Here is a 27273-nt window from a genome sequence, read left to right on the forward strand (position 1 = left end):
AAGCGAACGGGTGTGCTTGTGGGGGGGAAAACCCGTTGGGAGCCGGATGCCAGGCCCAAAGGCTAGATTTCATGGCGGGCGCCTTAGGCCCGGGGTCGGAGGTAGAGTCAGTGCACAGTTATGGTGGTGCCGGGGGGGCTGCGGCTGCGGCTGGGCGCGGCGCGCCTTGTCTCCGTAGTTGATGAGCTTGATGTACGAGAGGTCGTCCTCGGAGCCGTCCTCCTGGAGCGAGACGTACACGCGGGCGAAGCGGTTCACCCGCGCGTGGAACTCACGCACGAGCCGCGGAGGGATGTCGTCGCTCTCCTCGAGGGCTTCGGCGGCGGCGGCGGACCAGTCGTATCCGGAGCCGTACCTAGTCGAGGGTCGCCTCGGGTCACCGTCACCTCCGGTGATCTGGAGGGCGGCAGACCCGCCGTCTCTGCGCCCATGATTGCGCGAGGAGCTGGCCCGGGTCGGCCTGCCGGGGGTGGCGGGCGAGGAGGGCACGGCGATGCCGCGCGCGTTCTCCTCCCCCTCGCGCGACTGGCGCGAGTCGCGCGAGTCGCGCGCCTCCGCGCCGCGAGAGAGGCGCCGCTCATGGCGGATCTGCAGACGGGCGAGGGCAGCTGCGAGTCGGTGTGCTGTCGAGGTCGGCCGCGTGAAAGTGGGCGGGGGAGGAGGGGGCGGGAGGGGCGGCGGAGGAGAGGCCGAGTGGGGCCGCCCTCTCTCGGGACGCGCAGTGCGTGCGCGGGGCGGCGCGTGGCTGCTGGTCACCTTGGACAGCAGGTTTTGCTCCATGAGCTTTGCCGAGTTGACTATCACCTCGATGAAGATCACCTTGGCACCGAGGCGCTTGTCTGACTGGATGGTCTCGGCCGCCCAGCGCCGCCGCTCCTTGGAGGTGCACGCCCACTTCTCGTAGAAGCTACCCATCCCGTCTGACGTGAAGATGATGGCCACCTTGCCCGAGTCGACATTCTTGCGCCGCCGGTCCGCCTCGTCCACCAAGAGGTGCTGCTCGGTGTTCTGGATCTCCTCGCGCGCCGCCGCCATCGCCCGCTCGGCGGCGCGCGCCTGCGCGGTCTGGCAGTTCCGCGGCACCGGCACCGTCATGTTCCCGCCCGCCCGCCTCGCCGCCTCGCCCGACGAGTTGAGGAAGAGCTTGAGGTCGCGCGTGAGCGTGTTGGCCGACGCCTCGATGCGACACTCGTCCTGCGGTTGCGCCGCGTGGCCAATGTCGACGGGCTGGCAGCCCATGTACCTGCGCATCGAAGCCGCGGTGAGCGGCGCCTTTGCAGCGGTGGTGTGCACTGGAGCGGGGCGGCGGCGCGACGCACTCTGCGACGTCAAAGAGCTTGACCTCTGCGCCGTGGAAAAAGTAGAGGTACTTTGAGAGACGCTGTGCGATGAAGCACTTGCCGCGCTCCGGCAGACCAATCACGATGAGCACATGGCGCACGCCGATCAGGCCTGCCATCCCGGCCGAGGGCGGTGGGACGGAGGTCGGCAGCGGGTTCTCGGACGTCGGCCTGAGCAGGTGCTCCTGGCTTTTCACGTACACGTCGTTGAGCGCGCCGGAGCTCTCCACGCGGGGTCTCGGCTCCATGCTGCGTCGGCCTTGTCTTTCAGGTTCTCTTCGCACCGCTCCTCAGAATTCGGCAATTTGCAGAAAGAATTTTACGCGCCCAAGTGCCCTGCCATCCCTCCCTTGCTGTCGTCCTCCCATCCCTCCCTTGGGTTGTCCGTTTTCTTTCTTTTCTTTCTTTGCTGTCATATCCTATGCGAGAGAGATCCCCTGTGCCCTGTGCCCAGCCCTCTCCGCGCGGCGATGCGCCCTCCCCCCTCGCTTTTGCAAAATCCTGCAAAGGTGGGGACGTGTCTGTCCTCGACCCAGCCCTAGCTTGGGATGTCCGTTGTATTTATTTATTTATTGCTGTCTGTTTTCTTTCTTTCTTTCTGTAGCCAAACAGCGCTTGAACCCAGGGCGTTCAAGCTACGCGGAGAAGAACAACAACGGCGACTCGCCGTACTCGGTCTCTTTCACCGCGACGCAGAGCGGCGACGTCACCGTCCATCTCCACCCTCACTCGCAGCTCGAGCGCGCAGTCCGCCACGAGCGGCAGGCGCAGGCTGTGGAGCCGCCCACGAGCGCGAGCCCTACGGCGCCGCCGGCCCCAGCCGCCGCGCCGCCGGCTGCTGAGCCCGTGAGCGCCAAGACGTATGCCGCCGCAGCTTACCCGCACACCCGCAGGGAGCCCTGAGGGAGGGTGTAGAGGATGTAGAGTGCTGAGGGAGGGTAGAGGATGTAGAGTGTAGAGCGCTGTAGGTAGAGCTGTAGAGAGATGTAGAGCGCTCTGGAGCGCTGTAGAGCTCTGATAGAGCTGTAGAGCTCTACATCCGCCGCGTGACGAGGCGCGTGCCCCGTGCGTTGTAGAGCGATGTAGAGGCGCTCTACAACGTGAAATCTCTACAACAAACTCTGCATGATAAGCGGCGAACGAGGCACGGTCGCTCTCCGACATGAGGCGCGTTGCACTCTTGCCAGTGCTGCCCTGGCCTTCTGTCTGCCCGCCCAATGGGTAGGAGGTGCCTCTGCTGCTGTGGCATACCTCACGGCTGCGACTGGCCGGCGCCTCGGCGCGTCAGCTCGGCTTGGCGTAGCGATCGTGGCCAGCACAACTCGCCTGGACTCAACGCTCAGCCAGGAGCTTCCGCACGCGCTGGCGCGAGTCATGGCGCATGCAGCGCGTCTGAATGCTCGCCTCTCGCCTCGCGCAAATTCGACCGTCCTCGCAGCCGACAGTCCACCGCCTGCTAAAGAAGCACAGCGATGAATGCGGCACCGGCGACGCATGGCAGGCTGGTCATGACGCAGTCATAGGGGGTTGTGTGCCGTCAGAGTGACTCTCTGTGTGTCAGGGATAGTCAGGGCCGTCCATCAGAGCTCCAGTAAGCTCGGAGACACCCCATTAGTGCGACTCGGCCTCTTTGAGTCACTGCCTTCCCGGCGGTTTGGCTGTAGAGCCTCTACAACAAACTCCACAGCAAAATCGCGCTCTACATCGCTCTACAACGCACGCGCCTCGTCAGGCGACGGCCCCTTATGGGCCGTCGAAGAGGCCGGCGTACTCCTCCGGCCGACCCCTCTCCCAATCCTCCCCGGGCTCTCGCTCCTCCTCCTTCGCTAGCGCCCTCGCCCCCCGCCGGCGGCGATTCCGTGCGGCCGGCCGTCGCCCCCTCCCCCTCCCCACCCCCATCACGGCCGGAGCCGTACCACCCAGCGCGCACACGGAAGGAGGACTGAGCCTCAACCCTGTCCGCCCTCACCGCCCGCACGGCGGCGTCGCACGCCTCAGCCCGCGAAGCGCCTGCAGCTTCGCCGCGGCGGTCGCCGAAAAAGAAAGCGCGTTCCTAGGCCGCGCATCGGTACTCGTCTTGGTTGCCAACACATACCTAAGATCGGTACTCGTAAGGACGTGACCCGCTCCCACGTCTAGCGCTACACGTCCAGTGCTACCAGGCATCCGATGCACGCCTTCACCGACGCCGAGCGTCGCGAGCTGATCACGGACCAGTCGAACGCCGTGCGGCGAGCGATGAACGAGGGCAACCTCACGACCGCACGTCGAAACCGGACGTGGCTTGTCATCGTCGGCGCGCTGCTGCTGTTTTCGGCCTACCGGTTGATGCGCGGCACGAGCGTGGTGACTACGCTCGCAGCAGCGGACGCTTCGCGGGCAGAGGAGAGCGCAGGGAGGTTGCCGCTCGCAAAGGTCGCAGCGGGCATATAAAGAAAAGTAGAACCGGCAAACTCAGACGCATAAAGACAAAGAGACACGAGGTGTTGTGTATTTTTGTGTGCGGTGTGTGATCACCTTCACCCAGCCGCGCAACACGCCGCACACAGCGTCTCACCGCTTCGCGAGCGACAGTCCGCCCACCGATTTGCCGTGCGACGCAAAGAACACGAGCGGCTCGTCGATGAGGGCGTGGAGGGAGTGGCCATCGATGTCCTTGCTCTCGACGAGAGACTTGTAGAGGCGTGCCGAGACCTGCGCCTCTCGCACGCGGTACTCTGCACGCATGAGCTTCGCCGCAGCCTCCTCGTCCTCGAGCGCGGCCCGCCAGCTCTCGTACTTTCCCATGTGCGCCTTCCACTCGGCCTCGCGCCTCGCGAGCCGCTCCTCCCACATCCTCGAGACGCGCACTGCGCCTTGGCGGCGGCGGGCGCTCTCCTTGCTGAGCCTTGTCAGGAGCAGGAGAACTAGGAGAGCGCAACCAGTAGGAGGCCCGCGCTTGCCCCCGTGCCGCCGGGTGCAACCTGTCCTATACGAGAGATGGGATTCCTGTCGTGAGGGTGAACCCCCTGCCCAGCCCCCCTCCGTGTCGCGATGCGCTCCCCGCTCCCGTTCCCCTGTGTCCCTGATCGTCCTACAAGATCCTGCTTGTGCAGGTGGGGACCCTGTCCTTCTCCCACCCCTCGTTTGGCGTGTCCGTTGTATTTATTTATTTTATTTATTAAAGTACATACATTCTTTGTCTGCTCCTGTGGTGCGGGCGACGGCTTCTGAGGAAGCCGTCGCCCGCGCCTCGCCTGTCGCGTGAATCGTGTCGTGGAGCACTTGGAGCACTTGGAGTGCAGTCATCAACCTCTGGCACCGCCTTTCCTGCAAAATTTCTTTGTCATCCATCTGTTCGCTACCGAGTGCGAGGAGTGCGAGGCCTACGGACGAGGCGCTCTCAATCCGCGTAGAGTCGGCTCGATGCCAATGGCGCTCGCCTGCGCGACCCTCCTATCCATCGGCTTTGTCGGGCCGCAGGGGCCTATCCGTCGGACTGCAGTCGTCGGCCCGCGTGCCAGATCGGCCCGCTGCTGCGACGCCGGCGACGAGCCCGCCGAGTCGGCGCTCAAGAGCCTGTTCACCACGAACCGCGACTCGCCCGACGCGAGAGCCAACCAGCTCGCGTGGGCGCGGAGGCAGATGGAGGCGGAGGTGCCGCAGACGACGCTCGACGGCGCGCCCATCGCCGGCCGCGACGACCTCATCCGCAAGTACATTGCAGCGGAGAAGGAGAAGCTGGGGCGCGAGCTGGAGTGGGAGGAGGCGGCGGGCGAGGTTGACGCGTGGCTGCTGAAGCAGGCCACCGCGGCGCCCGCCAAGACGTCGGCGGCGGACGTCGGCGCCGCGCTGGCCGTCTTTGCGGCCGCCTTTGCGCTGCAGCTCTACTTCTCCTCGCGGTGACCGGCTTCTTCGCCGTGAGTGCGAGAGTGGGGGGGGGGAGGGATCGCCACCGATCGCCTCGGCCTCCGTCATTAGTAATGTATCCGGTCTGACCGAATCTTCGGCTGGTGTGTATCGCGGCCCGCCATAAATCACACCTCCACGTGGACTCCACGCGCTGCCCGCCTGCGCCCGAACGCCGAACCCCCTGGTCAACTCACCCTCCACACCCCGTAGCAAAAGTGAGAGGGAGGCTGCTTCGTAAATTAAAATTCGTTTTTCGTTACTATAAAATGTAACTAAAATGCAGGGGGACCCCGCGGGAGGGGCAAGAACCGAGCATCGCGCCTTTAGTTATGAGCGTAGCGAAATCTTCACAGGTGGTACTGCTGCAGCAGCCAGCGTGCGTGAGGCTGAATGCCGCGGCTGTCCGTCAGCCCGTGAGTGATGTTGCCGCCGCGCACCCGTTTCACCCATCGATTCGCGTTCTTGATGATCGTCTGGCACAGCTGCGGGTGCGCCTCCAGCCACTTCATCAACGTGTCCCACTTACTTGGGTCCTCCAGCGGCACGTAGTGCACAAAGGGAATGAGTAGCCCTTCCATGAGCCATGTTTCCCATCGTGGAACGGGCATGACCACCAGGCTCGAGCTCGCCAGCTGCCACGCCAGGTTGGTCGCATACGAGTTGCCCTCCAGGGATAGGACGTAACGATACTGGAGCGTCTCTCGCTGCGTCATGCGCTCGCCTTTGTGTTCGGGCTTCGAGATCCACGAGTCTTTGCCCTGGACCACCTGGGTGAAGCGAACGTTAAAGAACGCCTCGGAGAGCGCGTGCACATAGCGCCTCCGCCTGCCGGTGGTGGAGCCGCGCCACACGAGCGCCGCCTTCTTCTCGCGCCATGGCGGCATTGCGGCGGAGAGCCGCACTGCTTCGTTAACTACTTCGCCGAGGTGCCGCTCCCACTCCAAGGGTAGAACGATGCCACGCTTCCTGGAGATGAGGCGATTTTTTGTGAAGACAGGTGCAGAGCAGCCTAGTGTGAGCTGCTCTTCCTGGTCGCCGAGCTGCACCAGGTACTTCGTTCCGAGGGGGATCTCGCTTGCGGAGCATGTCGCCGTCATGTCATCCCACAGAGGGCACAGGGCCGAGGTAGGACAAGGCTTGCCGTGGGTAAAGACCATGATCTTGTCGACGCCTGGTGTGGCGTTCTTCCATGTCTCCAGCATGCACCCGGTGTGCGCACTGGCAGCGTAGTACGCAGTCCGAAAGCTCGCCGGAAAGGCGTCTTGGCTGTGCATCACGTCGTCGGCTATCGTCACGGTTGGCAGCGCCGCTGCCGGGAGCGGTAGCGCGATCGTGTTTGGCAGCATGGACGCAAAGCCGCCAATGCCGCACATTCCGATTACCGCCAGACCAAAGATCGTGGTCCGGCAAGGTCCTGCAGAGCTGGCGCCCTGCGATGACTTCTTGATGGCGGGCTTGCCCATCGATGCGAACCGGCGGAACGCCTCGAAGAAGAGAGCCGAGATTGCCGAGACGAGCACGAAGAAGCCAGACGGGCAGGCGAAGCAGGGCCAAGAGAAGTAGTTTGTGTCGCCCGAGGGAGCCGAGTCGGACGGCTCGCTTACGCAGCCGGTGGACGCCTCCTTGCCCTTCTCCTTGGCCTTCTCGTCCTCCTCCTCGTCGTACGCTTCGATCTCCGCGTTCGTCTCGGCGTCGTCGAGCAGATCGTACTTGTTGAAGACCTTCGTGGACTTGACCTCGCCCTTGCGCTCCGTCTTGTTGCGCGAGTTCAAGACGGTCCAGTCGGCGTCGCCCTACGCAATGATAAGGAGGGACGGGGTCAGAGAGTGGGTCCGTAGACGCACGGCGCAGAATGCAAGGCGCTCGCTGCCGGGGCGGGCGTCTCCTCCGGAAAGTCGTTGATCGTCGACAGCGGCGCGCCGCCAGGCGCCGCCGGCTTGAGGGCCGTGGCGACCTTGGTGACCGGCTTGAGCGCCGGGTCGTTCTTGATGACGCAGGTCTCGGCGTCAAAGGAGGCCTCCGCGCCAGACTTTGCGGGGACGTCCTTTGCGAGGGTGTTCTTGGCGCCGCTCACCTGTGGGCGAGGGAGTTTGGGGATGTCCCGGCCGCCCAGCTGATCTATCAGTGCTAAACTTGTCGGACGCATCGCGCAGGGCGCGGGGAGAGGAGAGGGAGCGACAACCGAGGTCATCGCTCCGCGAGGGGCGCCCCCCGGCGGACGAGGAACGAGTCACCGTTCACAGTTGTTGCTGTGAATGGACTCTTCGGGTCGGCTGCTGTTGCCAGTACTCTTTTGCTTTCAGCCTGCTGTGGAAACAGCTCACATTGTCTCACAAGAACTTATCAGCCGCCAAGGGGAAGAAGGGGGGGGAAGGGGGGGCCGCCGCCGAGCGGAGCCACCTCCGCAAGGCCGTTGGCGCTCGACAGCCAACGCATGCGCCTGAGCGTGACTGCGTGAGTCTGATGGCACACGTCATGGATTTCAAAGAGACAGCCATCCGGGAACCGCTATCTCATGATTATTATATTTATGTTTAGGTGATCCACTCCACAAATATAGCTCCGCTTGCGTGCCTTGCTTGGGTTGTCGTCACCGCTGCTCCCCTAAACTGTCCCTATACCATTATTATTATATTACTAGTATTATTGTTGTCGTTTGAAAATCCTCCCCTAAACTGTCCATTAAGTATTCGTAGCCTCCAAGCTGGCCCGCGGAGAGGCTGGGAGCCGCGGCACTGGTCCGCGCCGCCAGCGGGGCGAGAGCAGCAGCCGACAACCAGCCGACATGGCAGTTGCGATGGCGCTTTCACAACACACACACACGCACTGTGTGTCCTATGTGAGCGGCTACTCGCTGTCGTAAGGTACGACGCACGGCTATCTCAGGCCGCACCGGACGCGGCGCGTGGATGGGCGTAAGGCCGGTCGCTCTGCCTCGATCCGGGCACGCTCGCGCAGCTGCGAGTAGCCTCCATGCCTACTGCGCTCCCGTGACGCCCGAAGCGGGCCCGCGCCATGCTCATCCCATTTTACGATGCTGACGCTCGTCCGCCGTCGCTGCCTGCTCGCAGGTCCAAAACCAGGTGGGGCGAGGGGCGCCGCCGCGGCTTCTCACGGGCTGGGCTCTCACGCTGCTCACGCTGCGAGTAGGTGCGGCCCTCTTGAGCCCCCCTTCCTCTCCATGCCGGTCACCGAAGACGATCCGGCGCCGCTGCCGTCGATCAAGGAGTTTCCAGCGGAGATGCCCGCCCCGGCGGCGAGCGCCTCGCATTCTGCGGCTCCACCCGCCCCCCGCTTTCATTGCGTAGGGCGACGCCGACTGGGCCGTCTCGGCGGCCAAGGAGTTTCCAGCGGAGGAGCCCGCTCCGGCGGTGGGCGCCTCGCACGCTGCGGTGCACACGCGGAGCTCAACAATAGACGCACCCACCGCTTGCGCGCGCGTAGGGCATCGCCGACTGGACCACCCCGTCGGACCCGCGCCGCAAGAACGGGCGCAAGGGCGCACGTCCGCCCCGATCTGCCGCGTCAAGAACATCTCCCCAGTTCGGCGGCAGCAACGGGTTCGGATGCCTGCTCGGAACGGACGGCAACGAGGGCATCCTCGGTGGCAAAGGCAAGGCGACCGGCGGCTCCACGCCGTCGACAACAGACTCGGTGCTCGCCGCCTGCGTATGCGGCCTCCTCCCCCGCTCGCCGCTCTCGCACGACCAGTCTCGCGCCCTCCTGTTCAGGGTGCGACGGTCGACGTCGAGACGACCACGATTACCACGCTGGAGGGCTCCGTCTCTGCCTCCGGCCGGTTCCCGTGGTCAAAGTCCTACAGCTTGCTCCGCCTCTTTAGCATCCTCGCGCTGTTCTGCCTCGGAGCCGCGTTTGCGCACTCCTCGTACTCTGCCACCGCCGCGCTTCTCTCCTCGCAGCGGTACGACTGGCCGTGGCCGCGAGCGGCTGCAGCGCCGCCTCCACCCACGCCGTTGCTTCACTTGGCCGCGAGCGCGAATGAACTTCCGAAGGAGCAGCCCGAAGGCGAGCCGACGCTCGCCGACGGCTGCCGCTACGTCTTCCTTGACGTGGGCTCAAACATCGGCAACCACGTGCGGTTCCTCTACGAAGCGGAGAAATTTCCGGGAAGCTCATACGCCAAAATATTCAACGAGACCTTCCCGGTTAATCGAGGGAGGCCGGATGTGTGCGCGTTCGGATGGGAGGCAAACTCGGCGCACGTGCCGTGGCTAAACCGTCTCCAGCAGGCGTACAAGCAGCAAGGATGGCTCGCGCACTGGTTTGCTCCCGTGGCGGTGGCAGACAAGGATGGCACCATTGAATTCTGGCACGTGAACGATACGTACGACAAGAGCCACAACGAGTGGAGCTACTCGATGCGACATCTTGGCGCAGGGTTCAAGGAGGTCGTCCGTGCCATGGATTTGGCTCGGTGGATCAACGCGCATGTGCATCGCCGACGCGTGCCCGACGCGATCCGTGAGGACGACCCGCCCCCAGCTGTGGTGATGAAGATGGACATTGAGGGCTCCGAGTTCTCCGTCCTGCCCAGCCTATTGGCCACCGGCGCAATGTGCTCCATCTCCTATTTGACCGTCGAGTACCATTGCGCCGGTAGCCCTAAAAAAAAAGACAAGTGTCACATCAGGAAGAAGCACCTGAAGGATGCCCTGGACAGTGTCCATAAAGAATGCCCTGGAAACGTCAAGAAGCTGAAAGCCTCTCAACTCGATGACGAGGCATACGCGCTTAGAAGCTGCATAGACACCACGCATTCAGCTGTATTTCTCAGCTGTATTGTACTCGTAGCCCCTGAATCACGCGATGACATAGCGTGTTCACACCCTGACGGTTGCCGTTCGTGCGGTAGGCATACGCGGTGAACTCAATACCGCTCCCACGTGCACAAGATACCTCCGACCTCGAGACTTCGGCCATGGCGCTGCCAAAGTCGGACCTCACAAGATACCTTACCGACAACATTCGAAGGCCAGCCCGGCGCCACTTCCCCCAGCGAGCGCATTATCGACAGGACGCGCATGAGCGCCCGGCCCAGCGCACGTGATCCGGTGCGCGACGGTTCTGGCGGCGCGATTTTGGGGTGAACCGTTTTGGGGGGCGGGCGATGCGCAAACGATCCATCGGCCCTCATGATCTAAATTGCACCCGTTCCGGCGCTAACACGCTTCCAATGTCCCCTGAGCTCCGGCAGCTGTCGAGACACATTGTGGTGCGGACTCCGCGAGGCGCTGCCGGGAACTTTCCGATCTCGCGCTGCCCGAATGCAGTCGACAGCGCGTGGAAGAATGCCTCGCTGCTATTGCCCAACCTGTTTCTTCTATTGGAGCTCGCATCACGCTTACACGTTACAGAAAGATGGTAGGTTCGAGGAAGAATATTTTCTTTGTAATAAAAAAGAAATGCCGTCGGCAAAGGATGGCCTCCCACCGAGGGGGGGCGAGGGTTGGGGAGATTTCTGCCTCGGGGAGGGGCAGTCGGAGGGGCAGACAGAGGGGCAGATCCCCTTGCAGCCTACACTACAACAACAGCAGCGGAGGGGCCGCCAAATCGAATTCGCGGTAAATTCCTGTGGGTTCGGCCCCGGGCGCGGGGTAAGCGGGAGCGGTAGGGGACCCGCGGGTGTGAAGCGGTAGCGGTAATCCGGCCCGCGGGCGGCGGAGGTAGCGGTAACAGGGACGGCCGGCAGCCCACGGCTGGCTGTCCGTGTTCCTAGACCTAGGTAGCCCCGACGGTTATGGACGGCCGGCGCGCTTCGGCCTCTCGCCGTCTCAGCGCTTCGCTCGCTCCGCTCGCTGCTGGACCCTACCGTCCGCGGTGCGTGAGCAAATGCTGAGCGGCCGCGGGTCGCCGTCGGGCGGGTCGCAACGTCACGACGGCCACAGCCGCAGCCGCAGCCGTGATTCGCGGTATGATCGGCGGGGTGATCGGCGCGATGATCGGCGCGATGAGGGACGCAGCGGTCGACGCGACGGGCGATACGACGACCGGCGGCAGCGCAGCCGCAGCTCATCGCGTGGCCGGCGCAGCGACCGGCACAATGACCGGCAGCGTCACAGCCGCAGCTCCAGCCAAGAGCGTCGCCGGCGGCGGCATTGGCGCGACCGGAGCCGGAGCCGGAGCCGGAGCCGGAGCAGCTTGGGGTCGCTGCGCCTGAGTTGCACAATTCCGGGAGCATCCCGCCCGCGCGCTGCTTGATTCCCGAGCGGCACAATGGCGGGACGTGGACGCTCAGATCGCTCACGGCGTTTGCGGTCAGCAAGCTCGAGTTGACGCCCGGCTCGTCCGTCTTGCTTCGTCGCAAGGGGAGGGGCGGCGGGGTGCCTGAGCTCATGAACTCTGACGATCTCGTCCAGATTTGGCTTCACACCTTCCCCCAGCTGGAGGAGCTCGAGGCGTACGAGGTGGCCTCTTCTCACAGGCCTACACCGCACAACCGCGGCGTCGCGCAGCTCCAGGTCAACAAGTCCACGGCGGCGGCGGCCAGCACGATGGCGGCGGCGGTGACACCTGGCTCGAACCCCTTCAACAATCCCCCGCAGCAGAGCCGCCGCAAGCCGAGCTCGAGCGGCTTGGCCCTCCCCGGCCGGGATCAGTACGCAGATCTGATTGCGGCAGCAGGGGGTACTTCTCGTCGACGTCGACGAGAAGCTTGCCAAGTTTGCCGGGCCGCGGGATGCCTCTGGCGCCCTGTTGCCGGCCAACGTTGTGTGGGACGGCGCGAGCGGCGCGGGCGGCGCGAGCGGCTCGGGCGGCGCGGGCGGCGCGGGCGAAGAGAACGAGGTGTCAAGCATGGCGGACGATGCGGCGCGTGAGACGGCGCCAGAGACCGAGGGTGAGGCGCAGGGCGAGGTGGAGAGCGAGGCGGCGCGCGAGACGGCGGGCGAGGCGGCGGGCGAGATGGCGCGCGAGGCGGCGGGCGAGATGGCGGGCGAGGCGGCGGGCGCGGCGGCGGGCGAGGCGGAGGGCGAGGAGGAGACGGACCACGGAGCCGCAGAGGATGGGGACGATGGCGAGGCGGCACGTGTGCCCTGCGCTGAGGAGAGCGCGTTGCACACGGAGCGAGCCCAGCTGCATCTCAACATCGGGCGGCTCGAGGAGTCGCTCAAAGCGTTTGATGTGCCGGCTGTCAACGATGCGGTGCTAAAGGACTCAAACGACATCGAGTATTTCGACCAGATTGTGGCGCTGTGCGGCGCGGCGCAGAGGCGGCACGTGCAGCCGACACGTCGAGCACGGGTCGCAAGCGCACAATTTCGGGCTATCAGGCTGGCTTGCAAGCGCAGCGCAGCCGCCGCGGCTAAGTCTCGGACTCGATCACGATCTCGGACGGCAGATTTTCTTTTATTCTCCCGGGTTTGATTGTTTTATCTTTTAAAAGGCTAAAGGGCCTTCGAGGCTTCATACACCAGTTATCCATTCAGTAATTATTCTTCTTCTTTTTTTCGGCCCTGGAATATTCTATTTTTTCCTCGCAAACGTGAAGTCGACTGAGTGTCTTGTCTTGTGGTTCTGTGTGTCGCTCCTGTGTGACCGTCATCGCCCGTCTAGCGTCCACCCATACCGCGTCGGTGTCCCAGTCGTTGGTCGGACTGTGTTTCGCCTTCCCGAGGGCCCAACTTGAGAATCGTGCTAATTTGGGTTACTGTAGGGATGAAGGCGAAGGACCGACGACGGTGAAGGACCGCAGGTTAGGGACCGATCGCCGCCGCTCACGCCAGCGGACGGTCGTCGTCAGTGATGTTAGCTACGCCACCGTCTACCTCGTGCGACATGCGCTCGCCGGCATCGAGCGAGCAACGTGTTCGACCGAGCGGCTTGCTGTGCGGACGGCTTCTTGTGGCTCTCGTCGAGAGCGTTTTGCGGCCCGGCGGGTGGGAGAACATGTGTCGTCTGATGTGTCACTGTGTACGTCATATCAGTCTTGATAACAAGTACGGTCGATCCGTCAAAGCGATACACTCGTCACGATCACGTTGGACGGCTGGCACGGAGCCCTCTGTGCCGGCACACACAGGAAGAGCTGTACGGCAAGAAGAGCTCGATGGGGAGCGAGAACCGTCAGAGGAGGTTCAGGGGCAACCTGAGTCCTCCGTGACGCGCTCAATCGCTCCCAAGCGGGTGGCTCTCGAAAATCGTCGATATCTTCCGAAAAGACTGCTCTTGCCGCAGCAGCCGACGCGATGCAGACGGAGGCGCAGAAAGGCTACGAGTACTCAACGAGTTCCGCGACCTACGCAGTCAAACCTGGGGGGAACTGACCGCATCAAGGCGGACTTCCGAAACCTCCGTGAGCACCTTTGGCGATTCTCGCTCCCCATCGAGCTCTTCTTGCCGTCGGCTCTTCCTGACTTCCTGTGTGCCGGCACAGAGCTCCGTGCAAGCCGTTGAACGTGATCGTGACGAGTGTATCGCTTGACGGATCGACCGTACTTGTTATCCACATCGATGTGACGCACACAGTGACACATCAGACGACACATTCTCCCACCCGCCGGGACGCAAAACGCTCTCGACGAGAGCCACAAGAAGCCGTCCGCACAGCAAGCCGCTCCTCGGACAGGCGAGCTCGCTCGATGTCGGCGAGCGCATTGCGCACGCTTTGGACGGTGGCGAAGCCAAAAACACCGATGGTGGCCGTCCGCTGGGGTGAGCGGTGGCGATCGGTCCCTAACCTGTCGCTCGCGGTCTTTCGCTCGACGACACCGTGGAGAATCGCACCGAGGACCTTGCCGAGGCGATAGGCCGAATCACTTTGGGCCCCGCCCCCGCCCCCACCCCTCGGGGTGGGGGCACCCGCCCCTGTCGGGCGCCGCTTGCGGCGCCTGGCAGGGGCACCCCCTGGGTGGGGGCCGGCGATTCCCATGCCGGCTCTCCGCCACAACCCCCGCCGGGAGGGAATCCCTGCTCACAGAAAAGGGCTTCGAGCCCTGTCTCGCGCACGCCCCTGGCGGGCGCCGCGGACCAGTTCCGCGAGCGCTCGTCAGCGGGTGGTGTGCGGTTCTTGCCGTAGTTCCTCTTCGGTCGCCTAGCCCCGGCGCCGTCTGGCGGACGCCTGCGTGTCACGAGTGCGAGCCGCTCGCGGTTCGTACGCCCGCTTGCGGGTTCGAGTGGCGGGCTATCCCGCTTGCGGGATGGCTTAGCGGGTTCGAGCCGTCACACATTGGCTGCCGGGGTGTGCCGAGGGGGGGCTGGGTGGGCGGTAAGCCGTCATTGCCCGGCGCTGCTTGCAGCGCTCTGGGTGGTAGTGGCGGCGCTCCAAGAGTGGTGCTCTTGGGAAGAGGTTCCTCCTTTCCGCTCCCCCCCCGCAAGGCGCGAGACACGGTCCCTAACCCAAAAGTGGTCCTTCGCGCTTTGGTCCCTAACCAAAAAAGCACGATTCTCAAGTTGGGCCCTCTTCCCATCAATCAATCAAGTCGACTAGCACTAGGCCGGCTGCACCTATAAGTGACTGAGTGAGTGGGGTCTAGCGGTAGCGGTAAACAGCGGGCGGCCTCTGGCGGTAGCGGTAAAGGCGCAGCGAGGTGTGAACAGGTAGTCCTGCATCGCTCTACCGCGCGGGCCGAGTGGGTGCCTGCCCGCTGTCCCCGCTTGTTGCTTGCTCGCACAATGATGTCCTTGCTCGGACTCGGAGCCGCCACCGGAATCAACATCGGCGCGACGAAACTCACACCTCTCCTCAGCGGCCGCGTCGCTGCCGCCGCGACGCCAGTAACCCTCTCATCGCTCTACGAGGAGCGAGGAGCGGTTATCTTTGCCGTTCGCCGACCCGGATGACCGCTCTGCCGAGAGGAAGCTGCGGATCTGTGCAGCGCACTCTCTGGCATCGACGTCCCGGTCGCCGGTGTCGTGAAGGAGGAGGAGAAGCCTCCCGACACGGACGCGGACAAGATGCTCGGGGTGGCGGAGTTTGAGGAGCAGTACTTTTGCGGCCCGCTGTACCTGTCGGACGAGGACAGGACGCTGTACCAGCACCTCGGCAACCAGCCCATCTTCACGCTCGGCACGCTGGCGCGGGCTCTACTGAATCCGTTCAAGGCGCGGCGCGAGATGAAGGAGATGGGCGAGCGGATGAAGGCGAGAAAGATTGAGGGCAACATGGTCGGTGACGGGCAGGTCAAGGGTGGCGTGCTATGCATCGCGCCCAGCGGCGAGATCAAGCACACCTTCTACGAGGACCCGGGCAAGGGCATCCCGCAGGAGGCGCAGGCTGCAATCGTCGAGGCCGTGCGCTCCTTCCAACAGGCCTCGCCGAAGCAGCTCGCCGCAAACTAGATCCGCCCGGTCGCACGGGCTGCGCCGCTGAGAGCTCGCGCACTCGCGCTCTCTCGGCGCGGATCGTCCACCTCCTCTCTCAGGGATGACGGCGGCCTGGCCCAATGCCAATCGAGCATGCCAACTGCCCGAGCTTTACTGAGTCGGAGAGGGGGGAGGTTGGGCGCGGGCGCGGGCGCTTGTTCCTTCTAGAGTGTCATGTATGCGATGACCGATGTGTGAAAATGTCATCGGTTTTGGTATTGCTCGACTCAGAGACGTCAGACGAGACGACCCCCACCTGCCCCCTCACCGCGCGCAGCCGCCTCCGCCTCCCGCCGCTCCATAAAGCGCTTCGGCAGCGCTGCTCCGATGGCCTCCTCCCAGCTGGCACCCGAGTTGACGGCGGCGAGCATGGAAACGACGCTGACCACTGAGAGGATCGGGTGGACGTCGGGCCGCGGCGCGCACTCCCGCAGCGGCAGCCGCACCGCCCGTCCTCCTGCAGCACGCGACCTCTCGAGCGAGCGGCCGCTTACCACAGAGCGGTCGACGAGGCCCGACACGACATAGGTCACATCTGGATCTAGCGTACTCAGCGGCTCGCCCGCGTCTGGGCTCAGCCACACGAGCTCGTCTGCGGGCCAGCGAACGTCCGCCCTCTCGCCCACTCGCTGGCAGTCCCACCGAGCGAGGTCTCGGTGTAGCATGTCCGGGTGGAGCGAGGCCTCGTCGAGGGCGGAGAAGGAGAGGCGCAGCGGGTGCGGGGCGCCGCGGTTCGCGCCGTACGCGCGAACCAGCTGGCGAGAGAGCGATCGACGCTCGCGGCTGCTCATCGCCTCGCCAAAGGAGAGCTCGACCGAGACGGACGCGCTCTGCGGGGCCACGGCGCACGCAGGTGCAGTCAAGAGGAGCATATAACGTGCGAAGGGGTTCCCAACCACCAGCCCGACGCTCACTACAAGTGACCGGGCAGGCCAAGAATTCGGAAGAACCAACGCGACGAAGAACAAGAATCTTACAAGAAACTCCGCTGTTTACCCGACCGCGGCGACCTTGGGTTGTCTGTTTTCTTTCTTTCTTTTTCCGACCGCGGCGAGCGGAGCGAGCCGAAGAGATTTTTTTGAGCACAAGGTCGTACTTGCATGTATGTACGTCCCTGTAGCCTGTTTTGACAGTACGTACGTAGTGTCGAAGTACGTCCGTGATTGAGCTGAGGTAGGGTGCCCACAGGACCAAAAAAAGAAAGGAAAAAAGAAATGGGGACTCCCGATCGCAGCACTTCGTGTTGGATAGTCGAGATAATTGAGAGTGTGACTAGGAGGGTGGGACGCTGGGGATTCTCAAAGGTATAACCCTTGGAATGGCCGGATCCAGCCTTAAAAGTACGAAATCGCGCGCGCTTCGCGCACAGCACCGCCTGTTCTCCGCGGCTGTGTGACGACGCGTGCCGTGTACCAGCAGAATTGGGCGCGCGCGGCGCGACGGCGCCCGCGAGGGAAGGCGCGGGTGCAGCGGCCGCCGGCGGCCGTGCCGCCCGCCTGCCGGCGCAGCAGCGGCCAGCGCAGCGGCCGCCGGCGCAGCAGCCAGAGCAGCCGGTGCGCGCCTTGCGAGGCGAGTACTGCCGCCCGGCAGCCTTGAGGCGGCCGGGCGGCAGTACTCGTTCGAACTTTGCGAGCCGTGCGCGCGCCGAGGCGCCCGCGGCGCGCGCCCGCCCGGCTGCCAGTAGGAGGCGGCGCAATATGGCCTATAGTACAGCCCTTGAGGAGGAGGAAGAGGCTTCTTTTGGGTCCTGTGGGCACCCTAGCTGAGGCGTAGCGTGAGAGAGAGATTTTTGATTTTCTCTCTCTCTCTAGCGTGTCGTCAGCAAGGGCGTGTGGGCTGGGGGCATTTCCGCCCACGTTCTTGCGATACGTACTTGATTTCACGGTCGTGAAAGCAAGGTTGCCAAGCTCTGCTGTTTATACCGGCCCCTGTGCTGCTCTCCCTTCGGTTGTCCGTTTTCTTTCTTTTTTGCTGCTCGTCCTGAGTTCAAACAGACTGTGTTCACACGTGTCCCCCCCCCCCACCACCACCACCACACACACACACACACGGACGACGCATACGAACCGCATTATGTGCGCGTCATCTTCAAACACCCCCCCCCTCGCACCTAGCCGCCCCCATTCTCGCAAGACGTGTGAGCATGAGGGGGGGGGGGTACCCCCCTACAGGTGCCCCTGGCCTGGCCTCTGACCGAGAGGGGGTACACCTCGCGGGAGCCAAGACTGCTCGACCGACACAGGGGGGTGCCTGCCCAAGACCCAGGTAAAACCCGGTATTGCATTACAGACCCTATTTGGAGCTGTATTCTTGTCATATATTTGTTTGTCATATTCGAGAATATAGACCCTGTTTTGGACAAGAATACGGAAAGAATACGGAAAAAGAATATGGGTAGTGCTTGGCGAGAAAAACGTGTACAGGCCAAACAAGTGCCTGTGCGCCATAGGACGCGTTATTTTCTTCTCATAACAAGGGTCAAGGCTGGAGAGAGAGATCTCTCTCTCAAGGGACAAGGCTGTGAAGATCGACAGAATGCGCGCCGCAGCCTCCGCACAACACAGTGGATAGCCGCAACCGTTCGGCGTCCGAAGAGCTGCAAGGTGGCGGCCAGTTCGAGATTCGCTCTACAGTGGGAGTTCACATACCTAGGGATCCGGAAAATTTTTCCCGGAGACCCCTACCTGCCAGTAAAGCCCGAATCCTCCTCTGCTTGCGCTTCGCCAATTCGCCAGGAATGAGGGTGACGTCGTCGGACAGTGAGGCGAGTGTCTCGGACAAGTTGAGGCCCGCCGCGGTGCCCAAGAAGCCGGGAGGCCGATTTTCCGTCGTCAAGCCGAGCGACACGGTCAACCAGGCCGTTCGTGAAGTTCTCGACGGAATCATTTGCAATGCGGTGAAGCAGGCGGGGGGGAACGGCGTCGCGGCGGCGGAGGAGAGGCCGCCGACGAGCGCCGCGGCCCCCCGGCCGCCTCGGCTGCAGCCAGTGCATCCCAACAGCCCCAACCAGCAGGGCAAGCACTCGCCGCGGGCGCTCGCGTCTCCGCGCGGCGGCGCAGCGGCACAGCAGGGCGGGCAGCACGGCTTCGCGCCGGCGCAACCGCCCGCAGCGCAGAACTGGCTCGGCCGCTCCTCCCAGGGGGCGCCCGCCGGCCAGCCTCGCGCTCCGCCGGCGGCCGTCCTCACCCAGCACCCGCCCAAGCCGCAGGGCCCGCCGCTGCAGGCGCGGCCCCGCACGGGCCCCCAGCCGCCTCAGCAGAACGGCGGCCCGCCGGCGCCCAACGCGGCGGCGCCCCTCGCGGCCGCGGTCCCGCCCGCCACCGGACTCGCGTCGGCGGCGCGGCCGCGGCCGGCGGCCCCTCTAGCCGCGGCGGGGCAGATGCCTCTGGGTCAGGTTGGGCCGCCGCCGCAGCCGCAAGGGGCGCCGCAGCACCGGCCCGCGGCGCCGTCGCAGCAGCCGCACTGCCCGCCCGCCGCCCACCCCGGCGCCCACCCCCCCCTCCCTCCGGGGCACAAGAAGCGCATCTTCGCCGTCGGCGGGAGCGGCAGCGGCGAGGCGGGCCGCGCGGGCGCGGGCAAGCCGCCGCGGTGTTGCAGCTGTGAACAGCGTCTCTTCACACCTCGAGCTGTGAATAGGTGCGGGCAAGCCGCCGCGGTGTTGCAGCGAGCCGGGCGGGCTCGCCTCGATGGGGTCGGGCAGCGCCGCCGCCGCTGCGGCCGCCCCCCCCCCGCCGGCGGGTAGCGGCGACCGCGTCGGCGATCGGCTCGGCTTGCTCGCAAGCGAGTGGAAGGTGCAGCAGTCACTTGTCCAGCTGCTGCTCGACTCGCTCGCACGGTCGGCGCCGGTGGCCGCGGCGTCGGACGCCCTGCGCGCCGGGCCGACCACCTCCCCGCCCGAGCCCGCCCGCCCGCCCGCCCGCGCGCTGCCCTCGCGCCCGCCCACGCCCAGCTCGGCCGCGGGCGGGGAGGCGGGGGAGGCGCAGCCGGCGGCGGCGGGGCAGCCGGCGGCGGCGGGGCAGCCGGCGGCGGCGGGGCAGCCGGCGGCGGCGGGGCAGCCGGCGGCGGCGGGGCAACTGGCGGCGGCGGCGGGGGAGAGCACCTCTGCGGCGTCGGCGTCGGCGCCATCCCTCGCCGGCGCCAGCCTCGCGGGCGAGGGCGACGCTCTGCGGCACGGGCGCGACGCAGAGCGGTTCGCTTCACTCGCGCGCGAGTTGCTCGAGTTGTCGTCGGAGAACACGCGGCTGCGGCGCGAAAACATGGAGCTGCTGCGAGACTTGAGAGAGGTGCGGCTGAGACCGCCGCCGCCGCCGCCGGTGGCGGGCCGCGCAGCGTCTGCGTCGCCGCTCGAGTTTGCGCCGCCGCCGTTTGCGACGCAGCAGCCGGCGGCGCAACACGCGGCGCTGCAGCAGCAGCAGCAGCTAGACCAGCAGCAGCAGCAGCAGCAGCAGCAGCAGCAGCAGCAGCAGCAGCAGCAGCAGCTACAGCAGCAGCTACAGCAGCAGCAGCAGCAGCAGCAGCAGCAGCAGCAGCAGCAGCAGCAGCAGCAGCAGCAGCAGCAGCAGCAGCAGCAGCAGCAGCAGCAGCAGCAGCAGCAGCAGCAGCAGTTGGCAGCGCAGCAGGCGGCCCAGCAATATTCCACGGCAGTGCACGGCGACCGCTACGATGCGCAGCCTGCCGCCCTCGCCGCGCCAGACAGGCCGCCGCCCGACGCGTCGTAGGGGAGGGAGAGAGGTGTGCTTGCCGCGGGCACCCCGCTCCCCTCAACAGCTCCCCTCAACAGTCGCACTTGCAGCTCATCGCGAGCACGCCGTAGGCTGACGACCATCCCAGCCGCTCCGGCGAGGCGCAAAGGGGGGGTTCCACACTACTTTCCGGTGCGAGGCGAGCTCGGCGGCGGGGCAGCGCGGGGTTTCGGGTTTGCCGACCGCTAGTTGCCACGTGGATGATCTTAGTTCTCGCGTCGACGACTGGATCGTGTGTGACTTTGTCTAGTTGTTTGGAGGGTTCGGACGGCTCGAGCTTGGAGCTTGTGCGTCGTGTGCGGACGTCCTGCTTGATGCTTGCTACGGCCATATACAGTGTGTGTTGCTTTGACGACAGCGCTTGCTGCGAGTCAGTTTTACTCTTTTGAGCGCGTGACATGGGGCTGGGCCGAGCGTTTTTGATATCTCGGTGAGTGGGCGCCCGCCCGCCGCCTCTGAGGGGGTCGGGCCCCCTAGACTGAAAACAAAAACAAAGTAGAAACCGTCAAAACAGGAAGTTTTCTTGTAAGCCTCGTTCCAAGCGGGGCGCAAGACTCTTCCTCCTGCCTTCGGGCCCTCTCGCCTTCGGGCACCACGCACTCTCACACGCCAATACACGCGCGGCCGGCGCCCCTCATGCCCTTCCCCACGCGACACCGCGTGAAAACTGCGCGTACGTCCCCGCGCGCACGCAAACACACGAGCAGCGCTCAGAAGCCTGTGTCATGTGCGTCTGCCCTGTGCTGGCACCCCATGGCTGCGCCAGCCGCCCGCACCAGCCACGCACCTCTCGCACCATCAGAGCCAGCCGCACGACCACTCACGCCGCGACGCGCGCGCCGCAGTGAACCCCACTGACAGTCCACGCCCTTTGCCAGGCGCCTACCGGGTGCACCGGGACCCAGCTGTGAAGAGTCCGCAAGGGTCCGTGCCAAAATGGCCAAAATCGAGCCTGGTTTGGCCGACTCTGCAGTGGCCGCAGGCGGTGATGGCGGACGCCGACGAGCCTCACGCGCCGGGCCCCACCTCAGACAGTACCTCCGGTGGGCTGCATCCACTCACTGCGGGGCTGCTCGCTCGCCATGATAGTCAACGTGCACTGACGGCGACCGCCCTCTCGAAGCGCCCTGCTGACTGGCCAGCCGCCGAGCAGGAGCGAGCAGCCGTTCGAATCCGCGGTGCAGCGCCGCGGATGGCGAACCTCGAGCCGGTGGAGAAGACCGCGGTCGTGTCGGACTCGACCGGCGCCGATGCGGCGCCAGCAATTCGGGCGCGGCCGACTCGCTCCAGTTCGGCGCAGCTCGCCTTGGAGCCCACCGCGCTCTTAAATCGCCTCGAGACCATGCTCCTCGGCAACCATCCCGTCCCCGCACCCTCCAACGAGGTCAGCATCGTCGGCGAGGTCACCAACGGCATCATCATCGCCGCGAAAGCTGCCGTAAACACGCTCTTTTTGTCGCACCAGCGGCGCGGCGCGCTGATGGCTCTCCAGATAAAGAACCTGAAGAAGGCTGCGCTGGCGTTCCTTGTGTGGGACCTACGCGGCGAGCTGGCGGGCGCGCGACTCGAGCAGGCGGTCGTGTACGGCAAGCGGCTCGAGACGCACGCGAGCGGCGCGGACAAGGAGTTGGGCAAGTGCAAGCGGCGGCAGGCGGGCGCGGAGGCGCTTCTCGCTGTCGTTCCAGAAACGTTGCAGGACGTGCCGGGGTTCCAGGACAGCATTATGGCTGCTGCGCCGCTCACGATGATCGCACCGCCACTGGCGCGGCCATGACCGGCTCCGGGCGCATGTTCGTGTGGCCGTCGTGGCAAGACTGCATGAACAATGTGGCCGTCGCGAACAAGCTCAAGGGCGTCGTCAACGCGGATCGGTTTCCGGCCTCTGGCGGTACCCTCCATACGGTGGCGCGGTGGCCGACCGGGTTGGCACCCAGTTGCACGCCTCGGCCGTCGCCAACATGGACGCCAACACGGGCGGGCTCTCGTACGATGGACTTTCCACCGGCTTCATGGTGAAAGGGGAGTCGACCATCTCGGATCCGCTGTGAGCGGCCCGCCGGCGTTGTGGCCACACCCAATGCTCGGCGCACGCTCGTTCACACGCCCGCGTGCCGCAGCTGCAGACTGACTGAGAGAGAGAGTGACCCTCGCTCGCTCGGAGACAGACCCGTGTTTACTTTACGTGGCCCTATCCCTGCGAACGCGCACCCCCCAAGGGTCAGGGCTTTCTAGCCCGATGCCCGAGCCGATCTCAGCCGGCCCGCTGGGTGCGCTTCTTATAGCTCCCCGGCCCTGGGTGTGAGGTTGCCGACTGCACTCCAAGTGCTCCACGCCACTCTCTCTCTCCACCGGGCACGGGACTGGCGCGCACTGGCACTAACACAGGTACACCAAAAGAATTCTGGACCCGACCTCTCACAACATCCACAACAGACTGGCGCGCACTGGCCCCCCCCACTAACACATGCAAAAGAAAGTGCAGAGTGATAATTTGTTGTAACATCGAAAGAAAGCTAGCTCAAAAAGAAACTCGCGCCGAATCATAGATAGACAACCGAAGTGCGTCTTGTGTGTATGTGTGTGTGTGTGTGTGTGTGTGTGTGTGTGTGTGTGTGTGTGTGTGTGTGTGTGTGTGTGTGTGTGTGTGTGTGTGTGTGTGTGTGTGTGTGTGTGTGTGTGTGTGTGTGTGTGTGTAGTGCTAGGTGTAGTGATATCACCCCGTTTTTGCCCATTTTCGGTCGTCCGTCAAAATATCTCAAGATCCAATATAGGATTCTCCCAAAACCCGCTTGCTCAGCTGATCCAAGCATGGGCCGTAGGCCAGGCAGGCCTGGGCCTGGGCAAAGAAACCAGCACCTCATCGCACATCGGGCCGCTTCCCTGAGCGTCACAGCTCGGTGATCGCGCCGGTCGGACACCATTGAGACGGCCGTTCCGGGCATTTGAACGCGACCTTCGGGGGCAAAGACATGGGCTCTATGGCTCAGACTGGATGGATGGACTCCTCTTTCTTGGTCCCTTCTTTCTGATGCCCTAGCTAGGCCACACCTGGGCCTTACCCGGGGTCCTACCTACGGGGCGGGCAGGGTTTGGCCCCCGAAACTGGCATGGGGAACCATAACAAGCAAATCGCTGTCCGTTGCATGTGCTCGGGACGCGCGCGTGTCGCCATGGGAAGGGCTTCATTGACTTCATTCGGACGCCGTGACCACCCAAGACAGCTTGGAGAGCTCCCGGTGACGCAACATTTCGTAACGATCGTCGCTATTGGCCATCTGCCTCCTGCAGCCTCTGTTGGGGCGGAATGCGCGGGGTTTTCGGCGCGAGGGTTAGCCCCGCGTACCGGGTTTCCCCTTAACTGCAGGACGCCCCCTCTACTCGGAGCTACTGATCCGAGAATACGCACCATCCCCACGCGATCCCTTACTCGAAGATAATACGAGAATACGCAGCTACAATTTGTCATGCGTTATTCACCGCCGCTGGCAAAACTCTGTCGATGCTTGCTTTTCCGCGTTGCGGCCCGAACGGCACACGAAAGCGCTTGCGTCAATGTCGCTCCTATGCTCGCTGGTCTTCGGAACACCAGCCAGTCCGAGCATCTGCTCCGCCGACACGCAGTGCGCCAATGATTCGCCTGTTTGCTGCCACGGCACCTGTGCCAAGATTTGCATGAGTGCCTCGCCGCCAAGCCCTGGACTTCCCGAGGAGTGGCTCCGTGAGGAAGTGCCCGGCGAACCCGCCGCCTGCACCGACGACTCGCAGTGCACACAGAAATACGAGACGTGCTGCCGATGGAACGACACCATTGGAGGCTATGGCGGAGAGGGCACGTGTGCTCAGGTGTGCACGCTCTCGAGCGTCAAGCAGTCGCCTCCCCCCACCGCGCCGCCGATGCAAGACGCATCGCCGCCGCCAAGCCCTGGACTTCCCGAGGAGTGGCTCCGTGAGGAAGTGCCCGGCGAACCCGCCGCCTGCACCGACGACTCGCAGTGCACACAGAAATACGAGACGTGTTGCCGATGGAACGACACCATTGGAGGCTATGGCGGAGAGGGCACGTGTGCTCAGGTGTGCACGCTCTCGAGCGTCAAGCAGTCGCCTCCCCCCACCACGCCGCCGATGCAAGACGCATCGCCGCCGCCAAGCCCTGGACTTCCCGAGGAGTGGCTCCGTGAGGAAGTGCCCGGCGAACCCGCCGCCTGCACCGACGACTCGCAGTGCACACAGAAATACGAGACGTGCTGCCGATGGAACGACACCATTGGAGGCTATGGCGGAGAGGGCACGTGTGCTCAGGTGTGCACGCTCTCGAGCGTCAAGCAGTCGCCTCCCCCCACCACGCCGCCAATGCAAGACGCATCGCCGCCGCCGTCCCCTCGAACCTGCAGCGCTGAGCTTGCGTGCCCCAAGGGCGACCAGGGTCAGCTTCTGACCTGCTGCCGCTGGGACGGCGTCAACGCCACCAACGCAGCCGAAGGGCACTGCGGCGAAGCATGCATTGCTGGCAACATCCCCTTCACTGGCGAGTCGCCGCCGCCTTCGGCCTCGCCGTCGCCGTTGGCCTCACTGCCGCCTCCGGCGTCGGCCTCGCCGGCACCCACGCCCTCTAAAACCGACGAGCCTAAGAAGTTCGAGATGGAGGGAAATGAGCCGCGGCGTACCGGTGTGATCGTCGGTACGGTCGTGGCAGCAAGCGCAGGTCTGGCCCTCGCAGCCGCAGCAGCCTACCTGTGCTTCAAGGGCCGCCAGACATCGTCGGACACCATAGACGCCACCGCAGAGAAGGCAGGGCTGGATGCCGTCCAGGCTATCTGAGTGACCGTTCGGATCCAAGGGGAGCGGAAGAGAAATGTTGGCATGTGTACGCCAAGGGAGTGTGGAAGGTCCACCCCGGTTTTGTGTTGCGCGACAGCGCGTGAGTGAGGCCGAGGGAAGCTTAGTTAGCTTCGCGCTCTCCGGTCCACCGGTACCGTCTTGTTAGGCTCTAGCGCGCCGGCGTGACCCGTTCATCACGGCGTTGGCGAGATATGGGGGAGATATGGCGAGATATGGGCGACTTCGAGATTTCTTTTTTTGCAAATCTTGCCCGGCCGCACGCTCCTTGCTTGTTGCCTGATGAGAAGCTCCCTGTCGTCGCTGGCTCCCTTCTGATGCGGCTTCCGCTCCCACGTACCGCACCCGACAAACGGTCGACGCCGCCTGCCGGCTCGGAGCAGCGGCAAACAGCGGACGGAGGCGATAGAGGCGGGCGTTGGACTCCACGGGTGAGCATCTCGGCCCTCCATCGTCATCCACCACCGCCGCCTAGCTCGTCGCCGCCGCCTCCGCTGGACGCACATGCTGCTCTAACGTCGGCGGCGGTCAGTCTCCGCTCGAAGAACACAATGAGGACGCCACGCTGGATATCCCCACGCTCGCGGAAGCCAGCGCCCTCCGAGCCGGCGTGTGAATGTTGCACCGACGGCGTGTCAGAGCTGCGCCTGAACCAGCAGGGTTCGCTGGTCATCACGCTCCGACGAGCGACGGGCCTGCGCCGAGCCGACGTGCGAGTGCTCGGTGGAAGCTCTGACCCGTACGCCGTCGTGGCCGCGGCAGGAGGCGCGCCCGCCACGAGTAGCACCGTCAAGTCGAGTCTTTCTCCAACCTGGGAGGAGACCCTGCGGCTCGCTGGCGGCATCGCGTTCCGCGAAGTGCTTCGCCACCCTCTGACTGTGACCATCATGGACCGCGACACGAAGAAGATCCGCGAGCTCCTCTCCTCCTCGGACGACGTGCTCGGAACGGTCTCGGCGTCGCTATTGCCGGTGCTTGGGCGACAGAAGGCCCTCCGCTGCAGCGACTCGTTCGAACCTCCCCTCCACGCCATAGGCGCTCGCCGACGAAGACGCTGCCGACCTCGTGCTGCCCTTGTCTCCTCCCGGCCGCGGGACAGTGTACCTTCGCGTCGAGTGGCGGCCGGCGGCGGTGACGTTTGAAGTGTGGGATTCTTCGCCAACCGCGCAGCCGCCAGACCCGCCGGTCGAGGTTGTCCACCGCACGACGGGGGCGGGCGTCGCGGAAACCAAGGCGTCGCTGCTCGAGGCGTCGCTGCTCGAGGCCTGCTATGATGATGCGGGGCAGGACCCCAGCGACGAGGCGCCGGAGGACGAGGCACCGGCGAGCACGCGGCAGTACGGCACCGGCTGCTGCATCTGCTGCATCGGCTCGCACTCGCAGGCGCAGAGAATCATCGTTCCCTGTGTGGTGATGTGAATCTGCAGAATCTGAGAGGAGACTGTGCCACAAGGACAGCTGTGAGCTCGGAGAGCTTGTGACAAAAAGACCCTGCACAACGATCGCACGGCCACGGGCGGGGACCCGTTCCTTTTTTCCCATCTCCTAGTAAAAGTCTCCGTTTTTATTTATTTACAGAGCTCTGTCCTCTGAGAGAGCTTGAGTCATCCCTTGAGGGGTTCGGGAACGCAGGTTTCGGGAATAAGAAGTAATATTGACGGCGTCGCGGGAGAGACACGCGGAGAGTGGTCCGGTTTTGCGGCCGTTCGGTCACAGAGAGTTTCACCTGCGCCCGGAGTGCGCAGGGCCTCCGCTCTTCTATCAGCGGCTATTTACTTCAAAATGCTCACAACGGGCGCGGCCCTCCTTGAGCTCCTCCATCATCCTCGCCCACCCTTACCGCCGACCGCGCCGCGGCCCCGCTCGGGTTGTCGTCCCTCCCCACGCCCAGCTCTGACGCTGCGCGCGCCGCTGCGGCGTACCGCTCGCGCGAGAGCGGCGCGCCCTCGCCCACCTCAGTCAGCGCGCCGCCGTGCGCCGCGCGATTCGCCTCCTCCACCACCTCCGCCGCGCGCATCCTCGCCAGCCAGCCCAGCAGCGAGAAGGCCTTGCTCACTCTGCCCCCTCCGCCGCCGAGGCCCCACCGGCCGCAGCACCAGCGCTGGAAGGCGCCGGTGCCGAGGCCGGAGGCGCGCCGGCGGGCG

At 64.7% G+C, this 27273-nt stretch overlaps 8 protein-coding genes across 8 annotated transcripts in view; 5 read left to right on the top strand and 3 right to left on the bottom strand.

Annotated features, from left to right (window-relative positions):
* Window positions 1-1614, bottom strand: part of EMIHUDRAFT_414247 (hypothetical protein) — a 3179-nt gene extending 1565 nt beyond the window's left edge. Inside the window, exons 1-4 of the mRNA XM_005769937.1 lie at window positions 1320-1614; window positions 757-1243; window positions 428-588; window positions 165-355 (exon numbers count right to left, since the gene is read on the bottom strand). Of these exons, the coding sequence (XP_005769994.1) occupies window positions 165-355; window positions 428-588; window positions 757-1243; window positions 1320-1588 (1108 nt within the window). The 5' untranslated portion in view covers window positions 1589-1614. The remainder of the gene's footprint in view (window positions 1-164; window positions 356-427; window positions 589-756; window positions 1244-1319) is intronic.
* Window positions 1615-4745: 3131 nt separating this feature from the next.
* Window positions 4746-5225, top strand: EMIHUDRAFT_244019 (hypothetical protein; the record flags this gene model as incomplete). Its single annotated transcript, XM_005769938.1, has 1 exon — window positions 4746-5225. The coding sequence occupies one exon, from the start codon at window positions 4746-4748 to the stop codon at window positions 5223-5225; it is 480 nt and encodes a 159-aa protein (XP_005769995.1).
* Window positions 5226-5578: 353 nt separating this feature from the next.
* EMIHUDRAFT_118535 (hypothetical protein) lies at window positions 5579-7667 on the bottom strand (the record flags this gene model as incomplete). Its single annotated transcript, XM_005769939.1, has 3 exons — window positions 5579-7024; window positions 7186-7305; window positions 7632-7667. 3 exons carry the CDS (start codon window positions 7665-7667, stop codon window positions 5579-5581), a joined length of 1602 nt encoding a protein of 533 aa, XP_005769996.1.
* Window positions 7668-8140: 473 nt separating this feature from the next.
* On the top strand, window positions 8141-10299 carry EMIHUDRAFT_244021 (hypothetical protein; the record flags this gene model as incomplete). Its single annotated transcript, XM_005769940.1, has 6 exons — window positions 8141-8146; window positions 8303-8377; window positions 8540-8602; window positions 8676-8885; window positions 8963-9913; window positions 10105-10299. The coding sequence occupies 6 exons, from the start codon at window positions 8141-8143 to the stop codon at window positions 10297-10299; spliced, it is 1500 nt and encodes a 499-aa protein (XP_005769997.1).
* A 4643-nt stretch (window positions 10300-14942) lies between these two features.
* On the top strand, window positions 14943-15768 carry EMIHUDRAFT_369957 (hypothetical protein). The gene has a single exon (XM_005769941.1). It carries the CDS (start codon window positions 15144-15146, stop codon window positions 15525-15527), a length of 384 nt encoding a protein of 127 aa, XP_005769998.1. The 5' UTR covers window positions 14943-15143; the 3' UTR covers window positions 15528-15768.
* Window positions 15769-15787: 19 nt separating this feature from the next.
* On the bottom strand, window positions 15788-16423 carry EMIHUDRAFT_75763 (hypothetical protein; the record flags this gene model as incomplete). The annotated part of the gene is made up of 1 exon (XM_005769942.1): window positions 15788-16423. One exon carries the CDS (start codon window positions 16421-16423, stop codon window positions 15788-15790), a length of 636 nt encoding a protein of 211 aa, XP_005769999.1.
* A 7422-nt stretch (window positions 16424-23845) lies between these two features.
* EMIHUDRAFT_244028 (hypothetical protein) lies at window positions 23846-25111 on the top strand (the record flags this gene model as incomplete). The annotated part of the gene is made up of 2 exons (XM_005769943.1): window positions 23846-24716; window positions 25011-25111. 2 exons carry the CDS (start codon window positions 23846-23848, stop codon window positions 25109-25111), a joined length of 972 nt encoding a protein of 323 aa, XP_005770000.1.
* Window positions 25112-25391: 280 nt separating this feature from the next.
* On the top strand, window positions 25392-26716 carry EMIHUDRAFT_445207 (hypothetical protein). The gene is made up of 2 exons (XM_005769944.1): window positions 25392-26100; window positions 26165-26716. The coding sequence occupies exons 1-2, from the start codon at window positions 25447-25449 to the stop codon at window positions 26546-26548; spliced, it is 1038 nt and encodes a 345-aa protein (XP_005770001.1). The 5' UTR covers window positions 25392-25446; the 3' UTR covers window positions 26549-26716.
* The last annotated feature ends 557 nt before the right edge of the window (window positions 26717-27273 follow it).

This window comes from Emiliania huxleyi, assembly GCF_000372725.1.
Source record: "Emiliania huxleyi CCMP1516 unplaced genomic scaffold EMIHUscaffold_406, whole genome shotgun sequence".
In the NCBI taxonomy this organism is placed as follows: Eukaryota; Haptophyta; order Isochrysidales; family Noelaerhabdaceae; genus Emiliania; species Emiliania huxleyi.